General features: G+C 41.5%; 2 protein-coding genes across 2 annotated transcripts; both read right to left on the bottom strand.

The window, feature by feature from the left end:
* Positions 1–3: 3 nt before the first annotated feature.
* On the bottom strand, positions 4–5,225 carry LOC124255644. The gene is made up of 3 exons (XM_046689539.1): positions 5,064–5,225; positions 4,101–4,257; positions 4–209 (listed from the first exon to the last, which is right to left on the bottom strand). Exons 1-3 carry the CDS (start codon positions 5,101–5,103, stop codon positions 116–118), a joined length of 291 nt encoding a protein of 96 aa, XP_046545495.1. The 5' UTR covers positions 5,104–5,225; the 3' UTR covers positions 4–115.
* A 4,677-nt stretch (positions 5,226–9,902) lies between these two features.
* Positions 9,903–12,543, bottom strand: LOC124255640. Its single transcript, XM_046689537.1, has 3 exons — positions 12,426–12,543; positions 10,607–10,763; positions 9,903–10,116 (listed from the first exon to the last, which is right to left on the bottom strand). Exons 1-3 carry the CDS (start codon positions 12,463–12,465, stop codon positions 10,023–10,025), a joined length of 291 nt encoding a protein of 96 aa, XP_046545493.1. The 5' UTR covers positions 12,466–12,543; the 3' UTR covers positions 9,903–10,022.
* Between the last annotated feature and the right edge of the window lie 9,795 nt (positions 12,544–22,338).

The raw sequence follows: 22,338 nt of genomic DNA, 5'->3' as shown, positions 1-22,338 counted from the left end.
AAAAACAATATATACACTTTATTAGAAACATGACATAAATTACACGTATAGGAAAGTATGTACACAACACTATGAATATATCAGTCTTTGTAATATGTTTAAAATAGAGATGAGCTCAATACTGTCTATACACGAGATCTCTACATTCCACCCACTGCTTGTCCACGAAGAACATGGGGATACAGTCGTGGTTGGGGCACACGTCTAATCTGAAACAAATACATCCTGATTTAGAATGAGGATGAAGCTAATAATTCAATGATATATACTCTCCCAAAAAAGAAACGCGTCATGAAAATAGCAATTTCATGTAGCAATGAATTAAAACGTGATTCATTTTACAAAAGTCCGTAAGTACCCGTATTTAACTGCATGATTTTCAATTTCGGCGTGTAGTGTCACAGAATACACAATTCACATGCAATGCACGTGAAAGTTGGGGATCAGAAAAGGTTGATCGCTCTCTGTCGATTATTCACTGTATTTGGAATATTGTTGACGAACGCAAAATCCTACGCCCACACCTCCTTCCAATCATTGATCGCCAGAGGGAGTTGTTTCAACAGGACAATGCCAGGCCGCACACAGCACGTCTCACTAGAGACTTCCTCCAGAACCACAACATCAATGTGCTCCCCTGGCCCTTAAGATCACCGGACTTAAACCCGATCGAACATCTGTGGGATGCCCTGGACAGACGGGGGCGACGCCGTAACCCTCAGCCGCAGACACTTCAGCAACTTGCACAGGCACTACAGGCAGAGTGGGCTGCGATTGGGCAACACGAGATTCTGAAACTTCGTTCGATGCCGAGGCGGTGCCGTGCAGTTCTGGATGCCCACAGTGGTCACACGAGGTATTGACTTCAGCGCCACCACACGTCTCCATGTGACACTCAAACTGACTTTCCTCGAGCTGGTGCCAAAGACGGATCAGTCTGCATTCCCAGTGTGCAATTTCGCTATATTTCATTGACTCAAAAAGCCTACAAGATGTTTCAAAATGAACATAACAATACAGCTTTGAGCTAACCCTGGGCATTAGGTCTGACAGAGTCTGATCTTACACTAGCCCATCTACAGTATACCCTGGTTATAATGCCACCGTTTGTCCAGGAGGAAATATGACGTTATATCCAGGGTGGCATTATAACCAGGTAGGACCTCAACAGGATGGTCAGTGGTACGGAGTCAGTGGTATGGAGTCAGTGGTAGGAAGTCAGTGGTATGGAGTCAGTGGTATGGAGTCAGTGGTATGGAGTCAGTGGTATGGAGTCAGTGGTATGGAGTCAGTGGTATGGAGTCAGTGGTATGGAGTCAGTGGTATGGAGTCAGTGGTAGTGGTATGGAGGAGTCAGTGGTATGGAGTCAGTGGTATGGAGTCAGTGTGGTGGAGTCAGTGGTATGGAGTCAGTGGTATGGAGTCAGTGGTATGGAGTCAGTGGTATGGAGTCAGTGGTATGGAGTCAGTGGTATGGAGTCAGTGGTACGGAGTCAGTGATATGGAGTCAGTGGTATGGAGTCAGTGGTATGGAGTCAGGAGTCAGTGGTATGGAGTCAGTGGTACGGAGTCAGTGGTATGGAGTCAGTGGTATGGAGTCAGTGGTATGGAGTCAGTGGTATGGAGTCAGTGGTATGGAGTCAGTGGTATGGAGTCAGTGGTACGGAGTCATGGAGTCAGTGGTATGGAGTCAGTGGTATGGAGTCAGTGGTATGGAGTCAGTGGTACGGAGTCAGTGGAGTCAGTGGTATGGAGTCAGTGGTATGGAGTCAGTGGTGGGTCAGTGGAGTCAGTGGTATGGAGTCAGTGGTATGGAGTCAGTGGTGGAGTCAGTGGTATGGAGTCAGTGGTATGGAGTCAGTGGTATGGAGTGGTATGGAGTCAGTGGTATGGAGTCAGTGGTATGGAGTCAGTGGTATGGAGTCAGTGGTAGTCATGGAGTCAGTGGTATGGAGTCAGTGGTATGGAGTCAGTGGTATGGAGTCAGTGGTACGGTATAGGTCGGAGTCAGTGGTATGGAGTCAGTGGTATGGGAGTCAGTGGTACGGAGTCAGTGGTATGGAGTCAGTGGTATGGAGTCAGTGGTGGAGTCAGAGTCAGTGGTGGTATGGAGTCAGTGGTATGGAGTCAGTGGTATGGAGTCAGTGGTATGGAGTCAGTGGTATGGAGTCAGTGGTATGGAGTCAGTGGTATGGAGTCAGTGGTACAGGAGTCAGTGGTACGGAGTCAGTGGTAGTCAGTGGGAGTCAGTGGTATGGAGTCAGTGGTATGGAGTCAGTGGTATGGAGTCAGTGTGGTATGGAGTCAGTGGTATGGAGTCAGTGAGTCATGGAGTCAGTGGTATGGAGTCAGTGGTATGGAGTCAGTGGTATGGAGTCAGTGGTATGGAGTCAGTGGAGTCAGTATGGAGTCAGTGGTATGGAGTCAGTGGTATGGAGTCAGTGGTACGGAGTCAGTGGTGGATGGAGTCAGTGGTATGGAGAGTGGTACAGGTCAGTGGTATGGAGTCAGTGGTCATGGGAGTCAGTGGTGGTCAGTGGTACGGAGTCAGTGGTATGGAGTCAGTGGTATGGAGTCAGTGGTATGGAGTCAGTGGTATGGAGTCAGTGGTATGGAGTCAGTGGTATGGAGTCAGTGGTATAGTCAGTGGGAGTCAGTCAGGGTATATGGGAGTCAGTGGTATGGAGTGGTATGGGAGTCAGTGATATGGAGTCAGTGAGTCAGTGGTACGGGTCAGTGGTATGGAGTCAGTGGTATGGAGTCAGTGGTATGGAGTCAGTGGTGGTCATGGAGTCAGTGGTATGGAGTCAGTCAGTGGTATGGAGTCAGTGGTATGGAGTCAGTGGTATGGAGTCAGTGGTACGGAGTCAGTGGTGAGTCATGGAGTCAGTGGTATGGAGTCCAGTGGTATGGAAGTCAGTGGTATGGAGTCAGTGGTATGGAGTCAGTGGTATGGAGTCAGTGGTATGGAGTCAGTGGTATGAAGTCAGTGGTACGGAGTCAGTGGTATGGAGTGGTATGGAGTCAGTGGTATGGAGTCAGTGGTATGGGTAGTGGGAGTCAGTGGTATGGAGTCAGTGGTATGGAGTCAGTGGATATATGGAGTCAGTGGTATGGAGTCAGTGGTATGGAGTCAGTGGTATGGAGTCAGTGGTGAAGTCAGTGGGAGTCAGTGAGTCATGGAGTCAGTGGGTCAGTGGAGTCAGTGGTATGGAGTCAGTGGTATGGAGTCAGTGGTATGGAGTCAGTGGTATGGGAGTCAGTGGTATGGAGTCAGTGGTATGGAGTATGAGTCAGTGGTATGGAGTCAGTGGTACGGAGTCAGTGGTATGGTATGGAGTCAGTGGTATGGAGTCAGTGGTATGGAGTCAGTGGTATGGAGTCAGTGGTATGAGTCCAGTGGTACCCGGAGTCAGTGGTACAGTGGTACGGAGTCAGTGGTATGGAGTCAGTGGTATGGAGTCAGTGGTATGGAGTCAGTGGTATGGAGTCAGTGGTATGGAGTCAGTGGTCAGTCAGTGGTATGGAGTCAGTGGTATGGAGTCAGTGGTATGGAGTCAGTGGTATGGAGTCAGTGGTATGGAGTCAGTGGTATGGAGTCAGTGGTATGGAGTCAGTGGTACGGAGTCAGTGGTATGGAGTCAGTGGTATGGACAGTGGTATGGAGTCAGTGGTTGGATACGGAGGTCAGTGGTATGGAGTCAATGATATTGAGTCATGGTTGATCTCAGGTCTCCTGTAATGAGCCTTGAATGACTGGATAATCCCAGCGTCTTGGCACTGCAGGTGATTTGTTGCAGATGGCAGTAAGTGTATTGTCACATGTGTTGAATACTTAAAGCATTAATGAGTTTGTTCAATTCATCTGGGTCATGCCAATTAAGGTATGTATACTACATGCAGCCAGTGTAATTGGCATTATAACCAGGGAAAAATGCCTTTTATTCGCAAAAACATTGGTAAATGGCATTATATCCATTTTGGCATTATAACTAGGGTATTATAAGGCAGGAATCCATTCTGTCAAAAATATGGCATTACGTGAATATCCAGGGTGGCATTATAACCAGGGGCATTATAACCGGGTACACTGTACTTACTTGCAGACGGCGCCAGGAAAGTCAGCACACGGCTCATCAGCAAATATCTCGCATGGATCCCAGACACAGAAGCTCATGTAGGTGAAGGATTTTTCCAGTGGGGGACAGACGTAGTTCCCATCCCGTCGAGCCACCTTGCCCACCTCTTTGCAGACGGCTGTTGAGTAACATAAACCACTATAACATCTCGTATTCTGTTACATATAAATCTTGTCCAGTTAAGACGTACTTTATAAAGGACAAATATGCTGAGTTCTTTCAATCAAGACCCGTGAAGGTCCGGGTTAGAATTGATCTTCAGTAACACATGCTTGTCGTAAGAGGCGACTAACGGGATCGGGTGGTCAGGGTCGCTGGCTTGGTTGACACATGTCATCGGTCATCGGAGTGCGGCGTAAAACTAAACTGACTCACTCACTCACTCTTTCAATCAAAATTTTAATAATTTTGGGAGTTTATGGAAATCCCTTTCTGGGAATCGAGGTTTTCTGAGTTTCCACACCGCTTCACTATCTTTTCATTGTCAGTTAAAATTTTCCCAGCAGAGTGGAATATTAATATTGACCCGGTTATCAGTGACATAACATCAGAATCAGTGGTTTGCCTTGGCCAAACTAAATAATTTACAGATGACCATCACGATAACAGACATATCACTTTGCAGGATTGAGTATAGATGGATTTTCGCCGCTTTTAGCAACATTCCAGCATTATTACTGAAGGATTTCCAAAATGTATCCATGTGGGAATCGAAAACGAATCTTAGGTGTGACGAGCGAGCGCTTCAACCACAGGGCTACGCTAACGCTGTAAACCATCTAAACAAAAGTGTAAAGTTTACTTGAAAAATGAAATCGTTTAAATTGTCAAAAATTGCATTGCCTACGATACTAAACATGAGAATGGTTCATTTGGACGAAAAGGCAAGTAAGGTACAACACAATACAAGAAAACCGAACTCACCAGCTCCGACTACGACAAGGAGAATACACAGGACCTTCATTGTTAAGTGTTCGTCAGATCTTCGCAACAGCAACACAGGCAATGACCAGTTGGGAAACCTCGGAATATATACACCTTGTAGCAACGCCAACTAGCGTCCGATGCCCACCACCAATTAGAACTTCCACTCCAGTTTAGATACATTACTGATATAATTGCGTCAATCAGAATACGAATCGCATGAGATCCCCAGGAGGTCATGCATGAGGGATGGTTGATATTGACAAATCATGAGACATGTCACAGCATGTAGCTGTTGTTGCGCGTTGGTTACACTGACCTAACTTGCAAAATATATGGTGACGATGTGTGTGATGTTGTATCAATAATAATAACAATGAAATAATAATAATAATAATAATATTAATGATGAAATAAATAATATTAATTATATTTGAATATGTCATTACCATCATCATCATCAATAATTATATCCATAACAATTAATTCTGAAAGACAATTTCAGTTTGATATTTTTGCTCAAGTTGATGGATATTATTTTTTTCTCTCGTTCTATATGGTCACAAGACTGGTTAAATGTTCGCTTTCACGACATTTGGTTAAAGCGTTCGCTCGTCACGCCGAAGAACCGGGTTCGATTCCCAACATGGGATGAGATGTCTGTAGTGCATTATTGCATGCTGAATCTAGTGTCATTCTTTGATGTTAATTTATGCGAACAAACGAAGGACTTTAGAAAACTTAAGGCTGGATATGATTGATAGAGGAACTGTGGCTGTCTGTAAGGAGACAATTAGAACTGAGCTGCATGCAATGGGTTGGCAGAAAAGTCGAGGAATTCCATCACTGATCATGAAACCTGAACAAAAGGAGCGAAGGATGAATTGGTGCTTACAGCATAGAAATTTTAACTGTGACAATGTGATTTTCTCAGATGAAAGTTCTGTGTGGCTGTTTCCTAATACACTGAAATTCTGGACCAAACAAACTGAAAAACCTTTGCATCAGCGCCCAAAGTACAGTCCGAAATTTAACGTTTCGGGTGGCATATCTGTGTTAGGGGCAAAGCCCCTCTGTGTATTTAAAGGGAATATGAACAATGAGCGGTATACAGATATTCTCGAGGGACATTTACTTCCATCTGCTCACGTGTTCTATGGAAATGTTTGGATTTTCCAGCAGGACAGCGACCCAAAACATCGTTTAAAGCATTCACATGCCTGGTTTCGGATATGACATTATAAGATTGGCCAAGCTATAACCCTGACCTAAATCCAATAGAAAATGTTTTGGGACTTATGAAGGAAAGTGTCAATAAAAAAATATCTGACAAATATTGCTGAAATGAAAGAAGAGGTGGTCCGATATTGGGACAGGATGGAACACGACTTTCTAACTTCTTTGATCAGTAGTATGCCCACCGCATTAAAGCCTCCATTGCTGCCCATGGTGACTTGACAAAATACTAACTGTTCAACTGTCTTTGAATCTGGAGTTATTTTCTGCTAATATTCACATTTAATACGTGAGTAATGAGTGAAATTTTTTTTAAAAATTACAATCTTTAAATTCTCAATAATTTCTGGTTGTTCTGTATTATAATATATACATGTACTCATTCCAATAATGGTTGTAACCCCTTCAATTTTTATAATTACACACACACCAACCCCGTACCCAACCCCCACCCCTCTAAATCAATTGTAAAAGCATCTTCGATGTAAGCTGGTGACAGAAGTACACATGGAGAGGAATCTGAAACACTGTTCGAAATTGGACAGAGAGCATGGAATTCAGGCCAGAAATTGGCCAGGGTTAAAAAAACAGTTTTAATGTCCTGACATATGTAAGGGTGGATAATCAACTTTGCCAGAAAGTATAAAGTAAGGGATTGGGTTGTGTCCAGCAGTGTGAAACACTGACCAGAGAACCTTACCGCCTGTTAAACCCGAGGAAAGGAAAGGACCTCTAAAACATATGAAAGCTCTCTGAGACCACAGCATGAAAGTAAATTTCATTTTTAGTCTCTTTATTTATCAAGCTGTGACTCTGAAATACTTCCAGGAAATCAAAAATATTTCTTTTTTACTGTTTGAGCTTACCAATTTCACTTATTGCCAGTTTAAAGACAATGAAGTGAAAACATCATTCTAAGATGCCTAGCGGTTAGAACAATCCCCCCAAAATACATTATCAGACACTAAAGGTATAGTTTTTTGATGACGTAACAATTGAATGACGTTATCCTGTCACTGCGCCATTCTAGTCTGCCCACTCGTAATCAAACCATTTTACATTACGTCACAATGTAAGCGACGTCACGATGCATGTCAGTTGTCATCGCCTCGTACGGCCTCCTACATTAAACTACTCCGTTGCATCACGTTTCTTGGTTTGCAGGTGCTTCACGCAGCTGACAACACTGGTGGAAACATTACGTTTATGTTTTACGACGGTAGCGTCCTCGTACTTTAACTGTAATAGTTCAGGGCAAAAGAGTGCTTTATTACACTATACATGGTGGTAGAGCGAACTGTATTTCTTATACATAATTTAGGGAATGATATTGGCTACTCTGAAACATACAACTTCATGGATGACAACTTCTTGTTTATTCTGTTAAGCGACGTTTCGATGTAGATTCTTACATCGTTATCTAGCTAATGTCGCCGTGGTTTGGTGGGTACATAAGTAAGGCCTTTGGCTAAGAGGTTGATTTGGTTTTTGGTGATAGTCTTGGTGCTGATGTTGATGACTTCTTGATGTACTGTTCCTGGGTCACTCTGGAGTCAGATGTCTTAGAGTTCGATCTTTTGTTGTCCTGGAGTTGATGCAGCTTGTTGAGATGGATGGCAATAAACAAGAAGTTATCATCCATAAACCGCTTAGCCAAAGGCCCTTTGTTATGTACCCACCAAACAATGGCGACATTAGCTTGATAACGATGTAAGAATCTACATCGAAACGTCGCATGTGAAAGTTGTGTGTTTCATTGTTTGACTCACCAACTTCTAGAATGCCGATCAAACAATTGGCAACTCTGCCTAAAGGTGATTATTTGTAACCACAATTAACAGTGCTTGTCAATATGAGCGTGTTTCTCTATAATAATATACTTCCTTTCAAAAGTTTAGAATCGAACACAGATCTTTGGTGTATCCCCACCAAATCAGTATCTTTTCATCGCTCCCAATAGAATGAAATAGTTATATACTTCCCATCAAAAGAAGTTTAGGCTCACTTAAAGCACTTACTATATGTTATGTATATATACATATTGGTTACATCTAAGATTGATTTCTCCACTAACTCGGGGGAACCAACTGCAAACCTTATGCAGATAAATTGCATGAGGATCATGCATCAAATTGCTGAAAAGCATGTGCAAATATCGAGCATGTGAATAGCTGCGTTTTGGTGTAAAGTTTTGTTAAGAATTCGCCAATTTTCACTGATTTGTATCATTTATTGAACTCATGACAATAATCGTTTGAACGTTACAAATTTGTTTTACAACACATCAGTTCATGTGTAAACCGTACCTTTAAACAGCATGGAATATTTTGCAAAAAATTAGTTTAGAACAGTTGCCCGAAGTAAGTGGTTATATTTACACTAGTGAGTCTAAACTTTGATGGGTAGTATATATGGGTTATAGGGTGACAGGATTACACGGTGTATTTGGCTCAACAAGGGAGATAATTCAGTAATGTTGAACACTGTCATATCATTCAGAAGCTTAATATTACATTCAACAAGTGGGTATTAGAGTGGAATCTGTCAAATCCGGACTCTGTGTAATCCGATTTTCTCCATAATCCGGACTAATCTAAGCAGGTCCTGGGGATTTAGTATAATCCCTAATTCGTGATACAAACTAAACAATCTGCACATTGAAGCTTTAAGGGAGCACTGTCAGAAATGTGTAATGGATGCGGGTGACCGATTGATGGAACTTGATAGTGATACACTGTGGTGGCTAAGCTGGACTGGGTGACTTAATAATAATCATGTCTATTTATATTGCTCTGGGTTCAATCCACAGAGGTGCATGCTAAAGGCGCTACAATAGTCACAGATGAGAAGTTCACGGGAGGAGATAGTTCGTGGGGATAGAACTTTCTAATGAGAAAGGTTTTTAGGTTGGTTTTGAATGTCTCAAGGGTGGGGGATTCTTTAATGTTCTGAGGTAGAGGGTTCCATAACTGTGGTGCTGCTACTTGAAACGATCTGTTGCCGTAGGATTTTAGTCTTGAGTTTGGTACTGCAAGTAGGCGTTGGTTTTCAGACCTTAGACCTTAGACCTTAGACCATAGGCTGGTATGGTGAGATCAGTTCTGATAGATAGCTCGGTGTTGTACCATTCAAACAGTGGTAGGCAAAACACAAGATCTTGAAGTGGATCCGGGCTTCTATTGGTAGCCAATGTAGGGACATCAATACCGGTGTTATGTGGCATCTTTTTGGTGCACGACTCACAATACGAGCTGCCCTATTGTGTACCTTCTGGAGTTTGTTCAGCAGATCCTGACTCAAACCATACAACAGACTGTTGCTGTAGTCAATGCGGGACATCACAAGTTGTTGGACTAGTGTATTTGTTACGTCTTTGGTAATAAGATGGCGGATATTAAACAATACTTCTTAGATGGAAGTAGCAGGTCTGGCACACTTGATTAACTTGGGCTTCCATTGACAAGGGAGAATCAAAGATGACACCAAGGTTCTTTGCTTTGTCGACTTAAATGTACTATATGTACCTACGTGGACAAGTGCCATAACCTCTACATGGCAGTAGACGATGTCAAAGTGAAAGAATAGTGAACAGACAAAAGAAACAACAATCTATACACTTTATTAGAAATATGACATAAATTACACGTATAGGAAAGTATGTATACAACACTAAGAATATATCAGTCTTTGTAATATGTTTAAAATAGAGATGATCTGTTGAACTCAATACTCTTTGTACACGAGATCATTACATTCCACCCACTGCTTGTCCACGAAGAACATGGGGATACAGTCGTGGTTGGGGCACACGTCGAATCTAAAACAAATGCATCCTGATTTAGAAAGAGGATGAAGATTACCTATTAAACGTTAAACAAGTATACGCTACACAGAAATTCAGACCCTTGAAGACCCGGGTTAGAATTTGTCTTGAGCAACCCATTCTTGTAAGAGGATCGGATGGTCTAATCTCGCTGACTTGGTTGACACATGCCATCGGTTCCCAATTGCATAGATCGATGCTCATGCTGTTGATCACTGGATTTTCTGGTCCAGACTCGAGTATTTACAGACCGCCGCCATATAGCTGGAACCTAAACTCACTCACTCACACCTACTGTGGATAATTGGATTTAAGGGTAGCAAGGGTTCGTCGCGTGAGCCCTGTAGGATTTAATTCGCCACTCACAATACTACCTATGGTCCTATGTTAAAGAGTGGGAAATCAGCTTTGTGCTGACCCTGGTCATTAGGTCAGACAGAGTCCGATCTCAAACAAAGCAACGGCAGCAAATGCATCTACTTACTTGCAGACGGCGCCAGGGACGTCAGCACAAGGATCATCAGCAAATATCTCGCATGGATCCCAGGCACAGTAGCTCATGTAGGTGAAGGATGCTTCCCGTGGGGGACAGACGTAGTCCCCTTCCCGTCGGGCCACCTTGCCCACCTCTTTGCAGACGGCTGTCGAGAAACATAAACCACTATAACATATTTTATTCTGTTACACACACATCTTGTCCAGCTAAGAGGTCATTTATAATGGACAGGTGCGCTAAGTCCTTTGAAATAAAATTTAAATGATTTTTGGGGTTTATAAAACCTTTCTGGGGAATCGAACACAGGTCTTTGGTATCCCCACCAAATCAGTATCTTTTCATTGAGTTTCCCCGTAGAATGAAATAGTTATATACTTCCCAGCAAAAGTTTAGAATCACTTAAAACACTCACTATATGTTATGTGTGTGTATATATATGGTTACATCGAAGATTGATTTCTCCACTGATCTGGGGGAACCAACTGCAAACCTTATGCAGATGAATTGCATGAGGATCATGCATCAAATTGCTGAAAGGCATGTGCAAATACCGTGCATGTGAACACCTACGTTTTGGTGTAAAGTTTTGTTAAGAATTCGCCATTTTTCACTGATTTGTATCATTTATTGAACTCATGACAATAATCTGTTCAATGTTGCGAACAAATCAATGTTTTACAACACATCAGTGCATATGTAAACAGTACCTTTAAACAGTATGGAATATTTTGCAAAATGTAGTTTAGAACAGATGCCTGAAGTAAGTGGCTATATTTACACTAGTGAGTCTAAACTTTTGAAAGGAAGTATATTTAAAACACTACGGAAATAATTATGAATGAGAGACGTTGGTGATCTAAATGTAGCGATTGTTTCATTTAACAGGCAAACAGCGTCCTGGCAATGCCAATTTGCTTGAGCTAAGTCCCCCTTTAATTGAGCCGGTTGTCAGTGACAAAATATCAGAATCAATGGTTTGTCTGGCCCAGAATCAATAATTTATAGATTACCATCACGATAACCACAACATCATATTGCAGGAGTGAGTATGGATGGATTTTCGCCGCTTTTAGCAATATTCCAGCAATACCACGGATGAAAATACCAAACTAAAAAAACGAATCTTGGCAGTGACGAGCGAACGATACAACCACAAGGCTAACGCTCTAGATGTTCTGGAGGAGAGTGTAACGTGACAAGAAAACGTGTCGTGACGTAAGCGAATGCTAATGTTTGTTGCTTAACGCCGTACTCAGCAATATTCCAGCTGTATGACAGTGGACTGTACATAGTTGAGTCTAGACCAGACAACCCAGTGATCAACATGAGCATCACTGGGATACGATGACACTTGTCAACCACGTCAGCGAGCCTGACAACCCGATCGTGTTAGTCGTCTCTTACTACAAGCATCACATGTGTGAAGAAGCGAACGCTTCAACCCCGGGGCTACGTTAACGTTCTAAATCATCTGTGGTGAGTGAGTGAGTGAGTGAGTGAGTGAGTTTAGTTTTACGCCGCTTTTCGCAATATTCCAGCAATATCAGCGGGGGAACACCAGAAATGGGCTTCACACATTGTACTCATGTGGGGAATTCAACATGGGTCTTCGCCGCAATGAGCAAACGCTTTAACCACTAGGCTGCCCCACCGCCATAAATTCATCTGAAGAAAGGTATGGTGTTAACGGGAAAAATGAAAGCGTTTACGTCAGAAATTGTATTGCCTACGACACTAAACATGAGAACAGTTCATTTGGACGAGAAGGCATGTAAGGTACAACACAATACAAGAAAACCGAACTCACCAGCTCCGACTACGACAAGGAGAATACACAGGACCTTCATTGTTAAGCGTTTGTCAGATCTTCGCAACAGCAACACAGGCAATGACCAGTTGGGAAACCGCGGGAGAATTTATACACATCGGAGCCTCGCCAACTAGCGTCCGATGCCCACCACCAATTAGATCTTTCATCCATTATTGATATAATTGCGTCGATCAGAATACGAATAACATGGATCACCAGGAGGTCAACTATCAGGCAATGTTCATATTGACAAATCATGAGATATGTCACAGTATGTAGCCTTTGTTGCGCGTTGGTTATACCGACCTGACATGCAAATTAAAAGGTGACGATGTGTTTGAACATATCTGAATAATAATAACAATCACAAAATGATAATAAAACATTTATCAAAGAAAAAAAAGAAATGGATAAGCCATTTTTAGAAGATTAGTTTTACGTTAGTCAATATACAGTACACTCTTTAGAAGAATTTATTGTTTGAGTTTAAGAGGAATTATTTCATGTAATGTGAATAGTAAAATGGTGACAAAGAGTTCGCCAACACAACAACAGACTTTATTGTTGTGTTTCTGTTTATTTGAATCCACAAGATGGTGTCAAAGTGAATACTTTGTATGGTCACCGTTGGCAGCAATTACTGCTCGGGCCCGTCTCAGGCAGACTGGATAAGTCGATGAAGTCGCTCTTGCGGAATTTCTTCCCCACTCTTCCTGCAATGCGATGGCCAGTTGAAGAAGTGTCTGAGGCGTGTTTTGACGTTGATTTACACGTCGATCGAGTTCATCTCATAGGTGTTCTATCGGGTTTAGATCTGGTGATCGGGAAGACCATGGCAAGACATTGGCGTTAGAATTGGCAAGGTAGTGGACCGTGACGCGTGCTGTATGTGAAGTAGCGTTGTCATGCTGGAACAACTCCCTCTGTTGCTCCATAATCGGAAGCATGTGACGTGCAAGGACTTCGTTGATGTACAGATTTGCTGTCATATTCCCCTGATCACCCCACACCATAGCACTTGCTGGCGAATCTGTCGACCTGTTGAATCTGGCTGGTGATTTATCACTGAACCAGACTCGCCTCTAGTTTCTAAGGTTCCAGTTCCCCACTCTGCGACACCACAAAAAGCGACTGTGCCGATGGAAGTCTCTCAAAACAGGGACGACAACTGGCCTTCTTGGTCACGCACGGTTTGGAAAGAAATTGTATATTTGTATTGTTTTTGCCAATATTCTCAAAATCACCTATGCGTTTCTTTTTTGAAGAGTGCATAATTGATGATGAAATTATTAATATATACTATACATAAAATATCATCATCATCATCATCATTCATCATCATCATCATCATCATCATCATCATCATCATCACCATCATCATCATCATCATCACCAACAATAACATCATCATCATCATCACCAACAATAACATCATCATCATCATCATCATATATAACATATCATCATAAATCATCATCATCATCATCATCATCATCATCATCATCATCATCATCATCACCAACAATAACATCATCATCATCATCACCAACAATAACATCATCATCATCATCATCATCATCACCAACAATAACATCATCATCATCATCATAATCATCATCATCATCATCATCATCATCATCAATAACATCATCATCATCATCACCAACAATAACATCATCATCATCAATCATCATCATCATCATCATAATCATCAACAATGATATCCACAGCAAATATTTCCGAAAAAAGTATTTATGGTTTAAATTATATATTATTTAATTCTATGGTTCTGTTTCACATGTTAATGAATATGGTACTTCTTTCTCGTTTTATATTGTTAATACATGATGATACGTTAAATGTTCACTTTCTCTCAGGCACAACTTTTTTCAACTTCTACGAGAATTTCAATGTTTCTGTGGAGGGATCAGTTGTCTGTGGTGCATTAATGCATGCTGAATCTGGTGTCATTCTTTGTATCAATTGTACAGTGCATGCATTGTCATCATTCTCACATTGTGTTCTTTTAGCTGGATGGAATATGGAATATGTATTATTATTATTGGATATTTATATAGCGCACATATCCACGCAACTAGTGCATGCTCAAGGCGCTGGTAGTTTTTCCCTCGATCATTGGATGTCAATCTCAATGGCACATCTTATTATCAATCTCAACTCCTTGGGGATCATACAACTCTTGCAACCACTAGGCGCACCGAGTTATTGTGGCTTTCTCATCCGTACGAGGTACCCATTCACAGCTGGGTGGACAGGGACACATAGTCACAGTACTTTGTCCAAGTTTACTGCACGTTGCTGTACCCGCGACTAGGTGTTTGCACGTATTCATGTGGCCAACATCTTGTCATATACCAACGGATTCGTGGATTCTTTTAAGTGCACAGGGTTGTGTACTGTACACTAGGGGGTGTGTACTGTACACAGTGTATGTATCATAACCTTTACTTTGATAGTTCTACATTTGAGACTAGCTAGATAAATATTTTATGAATGACAGTTTCGGTTTAGATAAATGCACTATTATTCATCCAATTCTAGTGTAATATGTGTACATTTATAAGGCACTTAAATCGATCATTGTGCGCTCGATTTTCATTCTCGACTTCCTGAGTGTTTACTGTTTTGTTTGTTTGTTGTCTAACGCCACGTAGGTCTGTGAATAATCGAGTCTGGACCAGACAATCCAATGATCAAGAGCATGAGCATCGGTTACGATGACAAGTGTCAACCAAGCCAGCGAGCCTGACCACCCGACACCTTTAGTCGCCTCTTACGACAGGCATAGGTAGCTGAAGATCAATTCTAACCCAGATCTTCACGGGTGAGTGTTTATTGTGGGTAAGAGAGGAATATTTCGAACAAATGATAATAGTTAATGATGAAGCGTTTTAGTAGGTTAGAGGCATATTTCGAACAATGTCCTTTGTTCACTTGTGCTGAATATGATTCACTGTCGGACAGGATCGAAGCTAGAATCTCTCAAACGTCAAACTGAGTTCACCCATCAAACTACTCCTCGCCATCTCTATCTTCCTCCTGATCCGTAGCCTGTGACTATTATAATTTATCTTACCGAACACCTCAATGGTAACTTTGAACTGTTTGAAGCACGGTATCGGATCATAGTATGGCGTACCAGACGACAAGATGACAAGAAAAACAAATTTAGAGTTATCTCCCTTCCATCGATTTGCATTCGCAAAACATCGGTAATTTCCGTACATCATACGTGATTGGATGTTGTTCGAGGTAGAGAATTTCTACAATGAAGTACCAAATGAGTTCGGCATTCCCAGCGGGGTACATAGAAAATGTTACTCGCTTGTAAGAGCGCTCAGCCAATCAGAAAACGATATGTGTGTGCCCTTCGACATGTTTGAGCCCTTCGGGGTAAGGGAACATAAACAAACATCGAGGGTACATCAGTCCCCCTCGAGACCAGTAAACAACTTATAATGGTCATTGTGGAAGAGGGGCGGTGGGGTGGCATAGTGGTTAAAGCGTTCACTCTTCACGCACAAGAGTGAGTTTATTTTTACGCCGCTTTTGTAGAAATATTCCAGCAATATCACGGTGAGGGACACCAGAAGTTGGCTTCACACGGTGAACCTTATGTGGGGAATCGAACCCGTGTCTTCGGCGTGAGGAACGAAAGCTTTAACCACGAGGCTACCCAACCGCCCCTAACGCTGAAGTCCCGGGTGTGATTCCCCACATGTGTACGATGTGTGAAGCCCATTTCTGGTGTCCCCCACTGTGATATTGCTGGAATATTGCAAAAAGTGGCGTAAAACTAAACTAAACTCACTCACTCACTAATTGTGCAAGGACCTTACTGGATCGTGTTTAATTCAATGGCTTTATACTCTAATGCCTGTGAACACAAAATCCACGTTGGTTAATCGAACCGGGATCTAAGGTAGAATGGGCGAACACTTTACCTCGTCGGCCACCTCTCCCGTGACGGGTGAGTTGGAACTCATTTCACAGCCACTCTGACATGAACAAGCTAATGGTGATATCAGATAATCTGTCTGAGTGGGAATGTAATTGACATGATTTATGATGAAATCAACAAGCCCTGTCCCAGAGTCATAACGCCACGCTTGCAGTAATTGCACCAAATGTCACCCTTATTAACTGTTATTAACATCCACTAATCACTCTGACGATTTCTGCGCAGATTTTCCCGTCAATGTCACGAAGGCACAAATTCATTATCATTCGGGGCGATTTATTGCGGCTTAAAATGTCAAACGAAGACCACAGAATTATACCTCAACACCATTTTGCCACAGTATAGCTGATGATAATAATCCGTTTGTCATGCGCATTTGTCCATACCAAACAATCTGGGTATTACTGTTACCCCGGATAACCCAAGCTGCCTGTTAGGCGCTAGAAGGTTATAGCCACGTGACTTTATCCCACCGGGTACCCATTTTCTGTTGGGTGAACAGAGGCAGCTTTGAACAAACTCACTTGCCTGAGGTGAGATCACATGTATCACATGTGCTTCGTTGTGGTGCAGGACTACAGTAATTGTCACAGATGATGCGGTTTTGTGAGTGAGTGAGTTTAGTTTTACGCCGCACTCAGCAGTATTCCAGCATGAGCATCGATCTGCGCAATTGGGAACCGATGACATATGTCAACCAATCCAGCGAGCCTGACCACCGATCCCGTTAGTCGCCTCTTACGACAAGTATGGGTTACTGAAGATCAATTCTAACCCGGACCTTCACGAGTTTATGCGGTTTTGTACATATGCCCGCTTCCCAAACCATTATCCTTCATAAGTCGGGGGTTTCTGTTTAACGGGGTCCGTACAGACGAGGTTATACTGTATATTACCAACAGTTGACTTCCGTCCGTTCACCAAAAAACATAATCTGAACGTTGTACCACATATTTCCATGCCGGATTTAATCTCAAAGTGCTCTTTATTCAGTGAGTGAGTGAGTATGGTTTTACGCCGCTTTTAGCAATATTCTAGCAATATCAAGGCGGGGATCACCAGAAATGGGCTTCACACATTGTACCCATGTGGGGAATCGAGCCCGGGTCTTTGGCGTGACGAGCGAACGCTTTAACCACTAGGCTACCCCACCGCCCCCGCGGTTATAATACATTGCAGAAGTGGCAAATACCCTACTTAAGGACTGGTGATTATATATTATTATAGAGATTGGGGGTGGGTGGGGTGCGTGAGATGTGTTTTAGTCTTAATGGGGGTCATGAAAAATGCAAAAGAGGAAAAAATTATCACCGCTGTATTTCTGAAGCACGGGAGATGGACAGGTAGGGAGGGCAGTTTTCAAAAAAAGAGGAAAAACCATTTGTAAAATACTTCGAGATTCATCATATATTATTAGGACTGGGTAAAATGATCGATAATCGGAAATATCGTTGATAGGAACAATTATTAAAGCTTATCGATATGAAAATTGTGTTATCGATAATATCGTACATTAAATTTTGTGATCGAAGCAAGTTTTAATTGTTTTGTTTTAAACATATTTTATTCACAGAGAAAAGGATTAGGAACAATTTCTTCAACTTATAATACCCTCTCCTTGGTATGTACATAGGTAATTTAGATTCCTGCAACTAAAGATGACAGATAGTGGACAAGAAAGTAGTTTAAATATAAAAGAGATAGAGCTTATACAGAATAATATCGATATGCTATACAAATCGTTTTGTCTCACTAATGAACGATTGCACTGACTTGAATACATTTGTATTATCACATGATGATAGGTCTGCACTTCCTTCTAACAAAAGTTTGGAAATAGGTCAACTGATAACATGAAGTTAACCTGCTGATGAACAAAATGAAACAGATAATAACTGATAGTGGCATTTTGAAGACAACTTTATGGATAACCAATGTTTTTATACAATGGGCATTCATTATTATTTGTACATCATTGAAGCTTCCTTCAACAGATGATGTTAATTATGTTGTTTTGAGTCCTCCATGTTTTGACAGAATCTGGCTACTCAGTGAGAGGACACCAATGTTTTGACAGAATCTGCTATGTGAGAGGACACCGTGTAAACAACTAACAGAATAACGCAACTTGGTATGAATGATATTTAATTTTCTTTTACCACACGAATAATACTGAGGTGCATATGCATGGTTATCAGTTATACATGAGTTAAAAGTTGAAACACTTTTGAATTACGAACGGTGGTTGGTAAATTGTTCCAAGAGCATATTGTAGATGGAAAGAAGGATTCTTTTGAATGTTTAAGTCTTGGAATAGGAATCGATATATATTTAGAGAACTGCGTAGATTATGATTTAGAACCAACGGAAGCAGTTCGTTTAGATATGGAGAAACCATTTCAATTTGAATTTTATACATGGAACATAGTTTTCGTTTTCTACGACGATCTTGTAATCGTTTTAACAAGTTTTAATTTTGTCACACTATTTACAAATTTGAGACTTTATTAATGGCCTACTTCTAAATTAGGTTCAGGGCGCTGTTCTGTTTAATCCATTTACAAACATGTCACAACGCACCAGTGATGCGAAATATATCCGTTTTTTGACATTTTTTCATATTTGCGCAAAGTTACGTCAGCGATATTTTATCGATAATCGATCGATATTTAGTTAGGATTATCGATCTGTGTGATCTATATATATCGATAGCTAGCACTATTCGTTATACCGAACGATGAGGGAATCAGAACATAGTACGTGTGTTTAAAGGGTATCATGAAACCATGTCATAGAAAGCTGGTGTTGCTCAAAATATTATATACTATCCAAAAAAAGTAGGGGATATCGGACTTTGATGGCTGATGAGAGGCAACATGTGAAAACGAGAACGGAACAAATAACGAAGAACTGTTAAGGGACCATATGGAATTGTATTCCATACATTTGATAATGCCAAAGAAACAAGGACATTCTGTGGTATCAAACTACACCAAGGGTCAATCTGCAAATTTACCATACGGTAAAAACCAAGTCAATAATGGGTACATCCCCCTCTGTTGGCCAAACAGGCACGGATTCGACGTGACATACTCCTTACGATGCGTCGCAAGTAATTTTGATTGAGATTATTCCACTCTTCTTGCAATGCAGCGGCAAGTTCTTGGAGAGTAGTGGGCCGTTGTTGACGTCGCCGTAAGCACTGTCCAAGCATGTCCCAGACATGCTCGACGGACGAAAGGTCTTAGTCGTAAGAGGCGACTAACGGGATCGGGTGGTCAGGCTTGGTTGACACATGTCATCAGTTCCCAATTACGCAGATCGATGCTCATGCTGTTGATCACTGGATTGTCTGGTCCAGACTCGATTATTTACAGACCGCCGCCATATAGCTGGGATATTGCTGTGTGCGGCGTAAAACTAAACACACTTTTACAAATAGACGTTTAATAGTAGGCGAAACATTCAATATCGTAACTCGACATATGTAAAACAAGAAAATTGAGCCTTGATACAAAAGGCACCAAATCACCAAGATTCACTAGTGCATGTCTGCATTCTATTTATATAACTGCCTGGGCCTACTTGAACAAAACAATCTTACAATCGACCTCCATTCCCTACACTCAACTTTACAGTAGGCATACAATTGTCCGACTCCACTTACACAAAGTGATCTTAGATACTTTTCTACAGTTGTCTGCAACCGGCATTGCCTGTTGCGCATACCAGTAGTGGAACCAGTCATAGGATGCAACACGTGTCCACTTACACAAGGTGATCTTAGATGCCTTTCTCCAGTTGTCTGCAACCGGCATTGCCTGTTGCGCATACCAGTGGTGGAACCGGTCATAGGATGCACCACGTGTCCACTTCCACAAGTGAGTGAGTAAGTTTAGTTTTACGCCGCTTTTAGCAATATTCCGCACATGTCACGGCGGGCGACACCAGAAATGGTCTTCACACATTGTACCCATGTGGGGAATCGAACCCGGGTTTTCGGCGTGACGAGCGAACGCTTTAACCACTAGGCTACCCCACCGCACGCGCTTCCACAAGGCCTTCCACAGGTTTCATGAAAGAACAAAAATAAATGAAGGAAACGACCACTGGAATGGTGGCATATAATTATGTTGTCTAATTTAAACTGTTCTGATTTTGGAACTGCAGTATAACAAGCAGAGATATGACTACCCTTGTTATATGCAAATATATAGATGTGAATAAATACATTCATTAATTTGATTTTCTAAATTTAGTGACATAATATTTATGCAAATTATGATGCAAAAATATGCAATAATAGTATTCCTTAATTGCATAGCAATTAAATGTATGAGATTCCAATGGTTGTCGATGGGCCATTAGGCAAGTATTTAGGGGAGATTTTTTGTAAATGACAAACATAACCCACAAGTATAAATGTTGCTATAAGTAATTGTGCTATGGTTACAGGAGTGTTGGGAAGAATGCATGAGAAATATGAATACTAAATAATATAAATGTTAAATAATATTTCGAGACAGCACTTGTTCAATACATATTCACTATTGCGTTGATTATATATTTATTTGAAAAATGTGACATTCCTTTGCTTTTGATAAAATATTTTACACAAATTTCAAATGTTTCATGAGTACTTGCATATAATTTTAATTAAAACTGCATATATGAAGAACATTTGTCTTCTCATACAATTTTGCTATTTTAGAATGTGAATGAAAATATATTTTGCATTTTAATTTTTATTTCAATTCTTGATTGTTTTAATGATAAGCTAAACACAAAATCACTGACACGAGACTGAAAAGAAAATATTGGCGAACCACTGCGACTTTACAACAATAGAACATTGGGCAAATCAGATTCTACAGGCACCTTGCGTATGAACTAAAATTAGCTGCCCTTGAATTATCGAAAGGTCACGGCCATTAATAATCACGAACAGACGCCGTTGGTTATTATCCCTCTTGTTTGTTGACAAGGTATGCTGTTTCGCACTTCTTCAAACATGGGTGAGAATAGTACTTTTAGCTAACGACTTGATAGTTATGTGGTTCACTAACGCAATTAGCGATATTTCTGGCGGTATCTCTGTGGTACATTCTCTGTGTTGTTCAAGTGCATATGCGAATTATTAGGAAATCGTGATCGTAAGACAGATTATTTGTGTGAAACAGACCCGGACTTGAACACCATGTTGTCACAAACTACAAACACTCCCTACATCATCCACTACATAGGGGCTGTGGGGTAGCCTAGTGGTTAAAGCGTTCGCTCGTCACGCCGAAGACCCGGGTTCGATTTCCCACATGAGTACAATGTGTGAAGCCCATTTCTGGTGTCGCCCGCCGTGATATTGCTGGAATATTGCTAAAAAGCGGCGTAAGACCATACTCACTCACTCATTCACTCCACTACACAGAAGGTCAATGGTGCCACCGTTCCGTTGCCTGGTTACAGTTACTGGCAAACCGATGTGATTCCATATAAGCCGCAAGTGCAATATATCAGGATTTGAAGTATGACGTACACTAAACGCCAAAAGAAACGTTACCCTCCTTCTTTAATGACGGAGCTACCTATCTTCAACTGACTTTGTGATGCGTGGACGTCCACTTCTTTGTCTGTCTGATCCCAGTCTGTCTCAAGCCCTAAATAAGTCTTATAACCGTGATACGGTGGCATCCGAGGGCGTTGGCAACAGCATTGTATGTCGACCCCATCTGCACCATCCCAATGGCTCTTTCTCTCTCTTCAGCTGTTAATCGTGGCATATTTCTCGTACTTGTGTATCATATATCATCTTTTCTAGGCTCTATTCAAAGTCAAAGTCAAAGATGTTTATTGTACAAAAGGCCTCCGGCCCATATACATTGGAGTTATACATATACATTATACATATGGTGCAATAAGTAGTAATTAGTG

The sequence above is a fragment of the Haliotis rubra genome, unplaced genomic scaffold (assembly GCF_003918875.1).
Source record: "Haliotis rubra isolate DU_JTF1 unplaced genomic scaffold, ASM391887v1 Scf604, whole genome shotgun sequence".
NCBI classification, from domain to species: Eukaryota; Metazoa; Mollusca; class Gastropoda; order Lepetellida; family Haliotidae; genus Haliotis; species Haliotis rubra.
The sequence above is the reverse complement of the archived record's forward strand: the minus strand, read 5'-3'. Positions and strand labels throughout refer to the sequence as shown.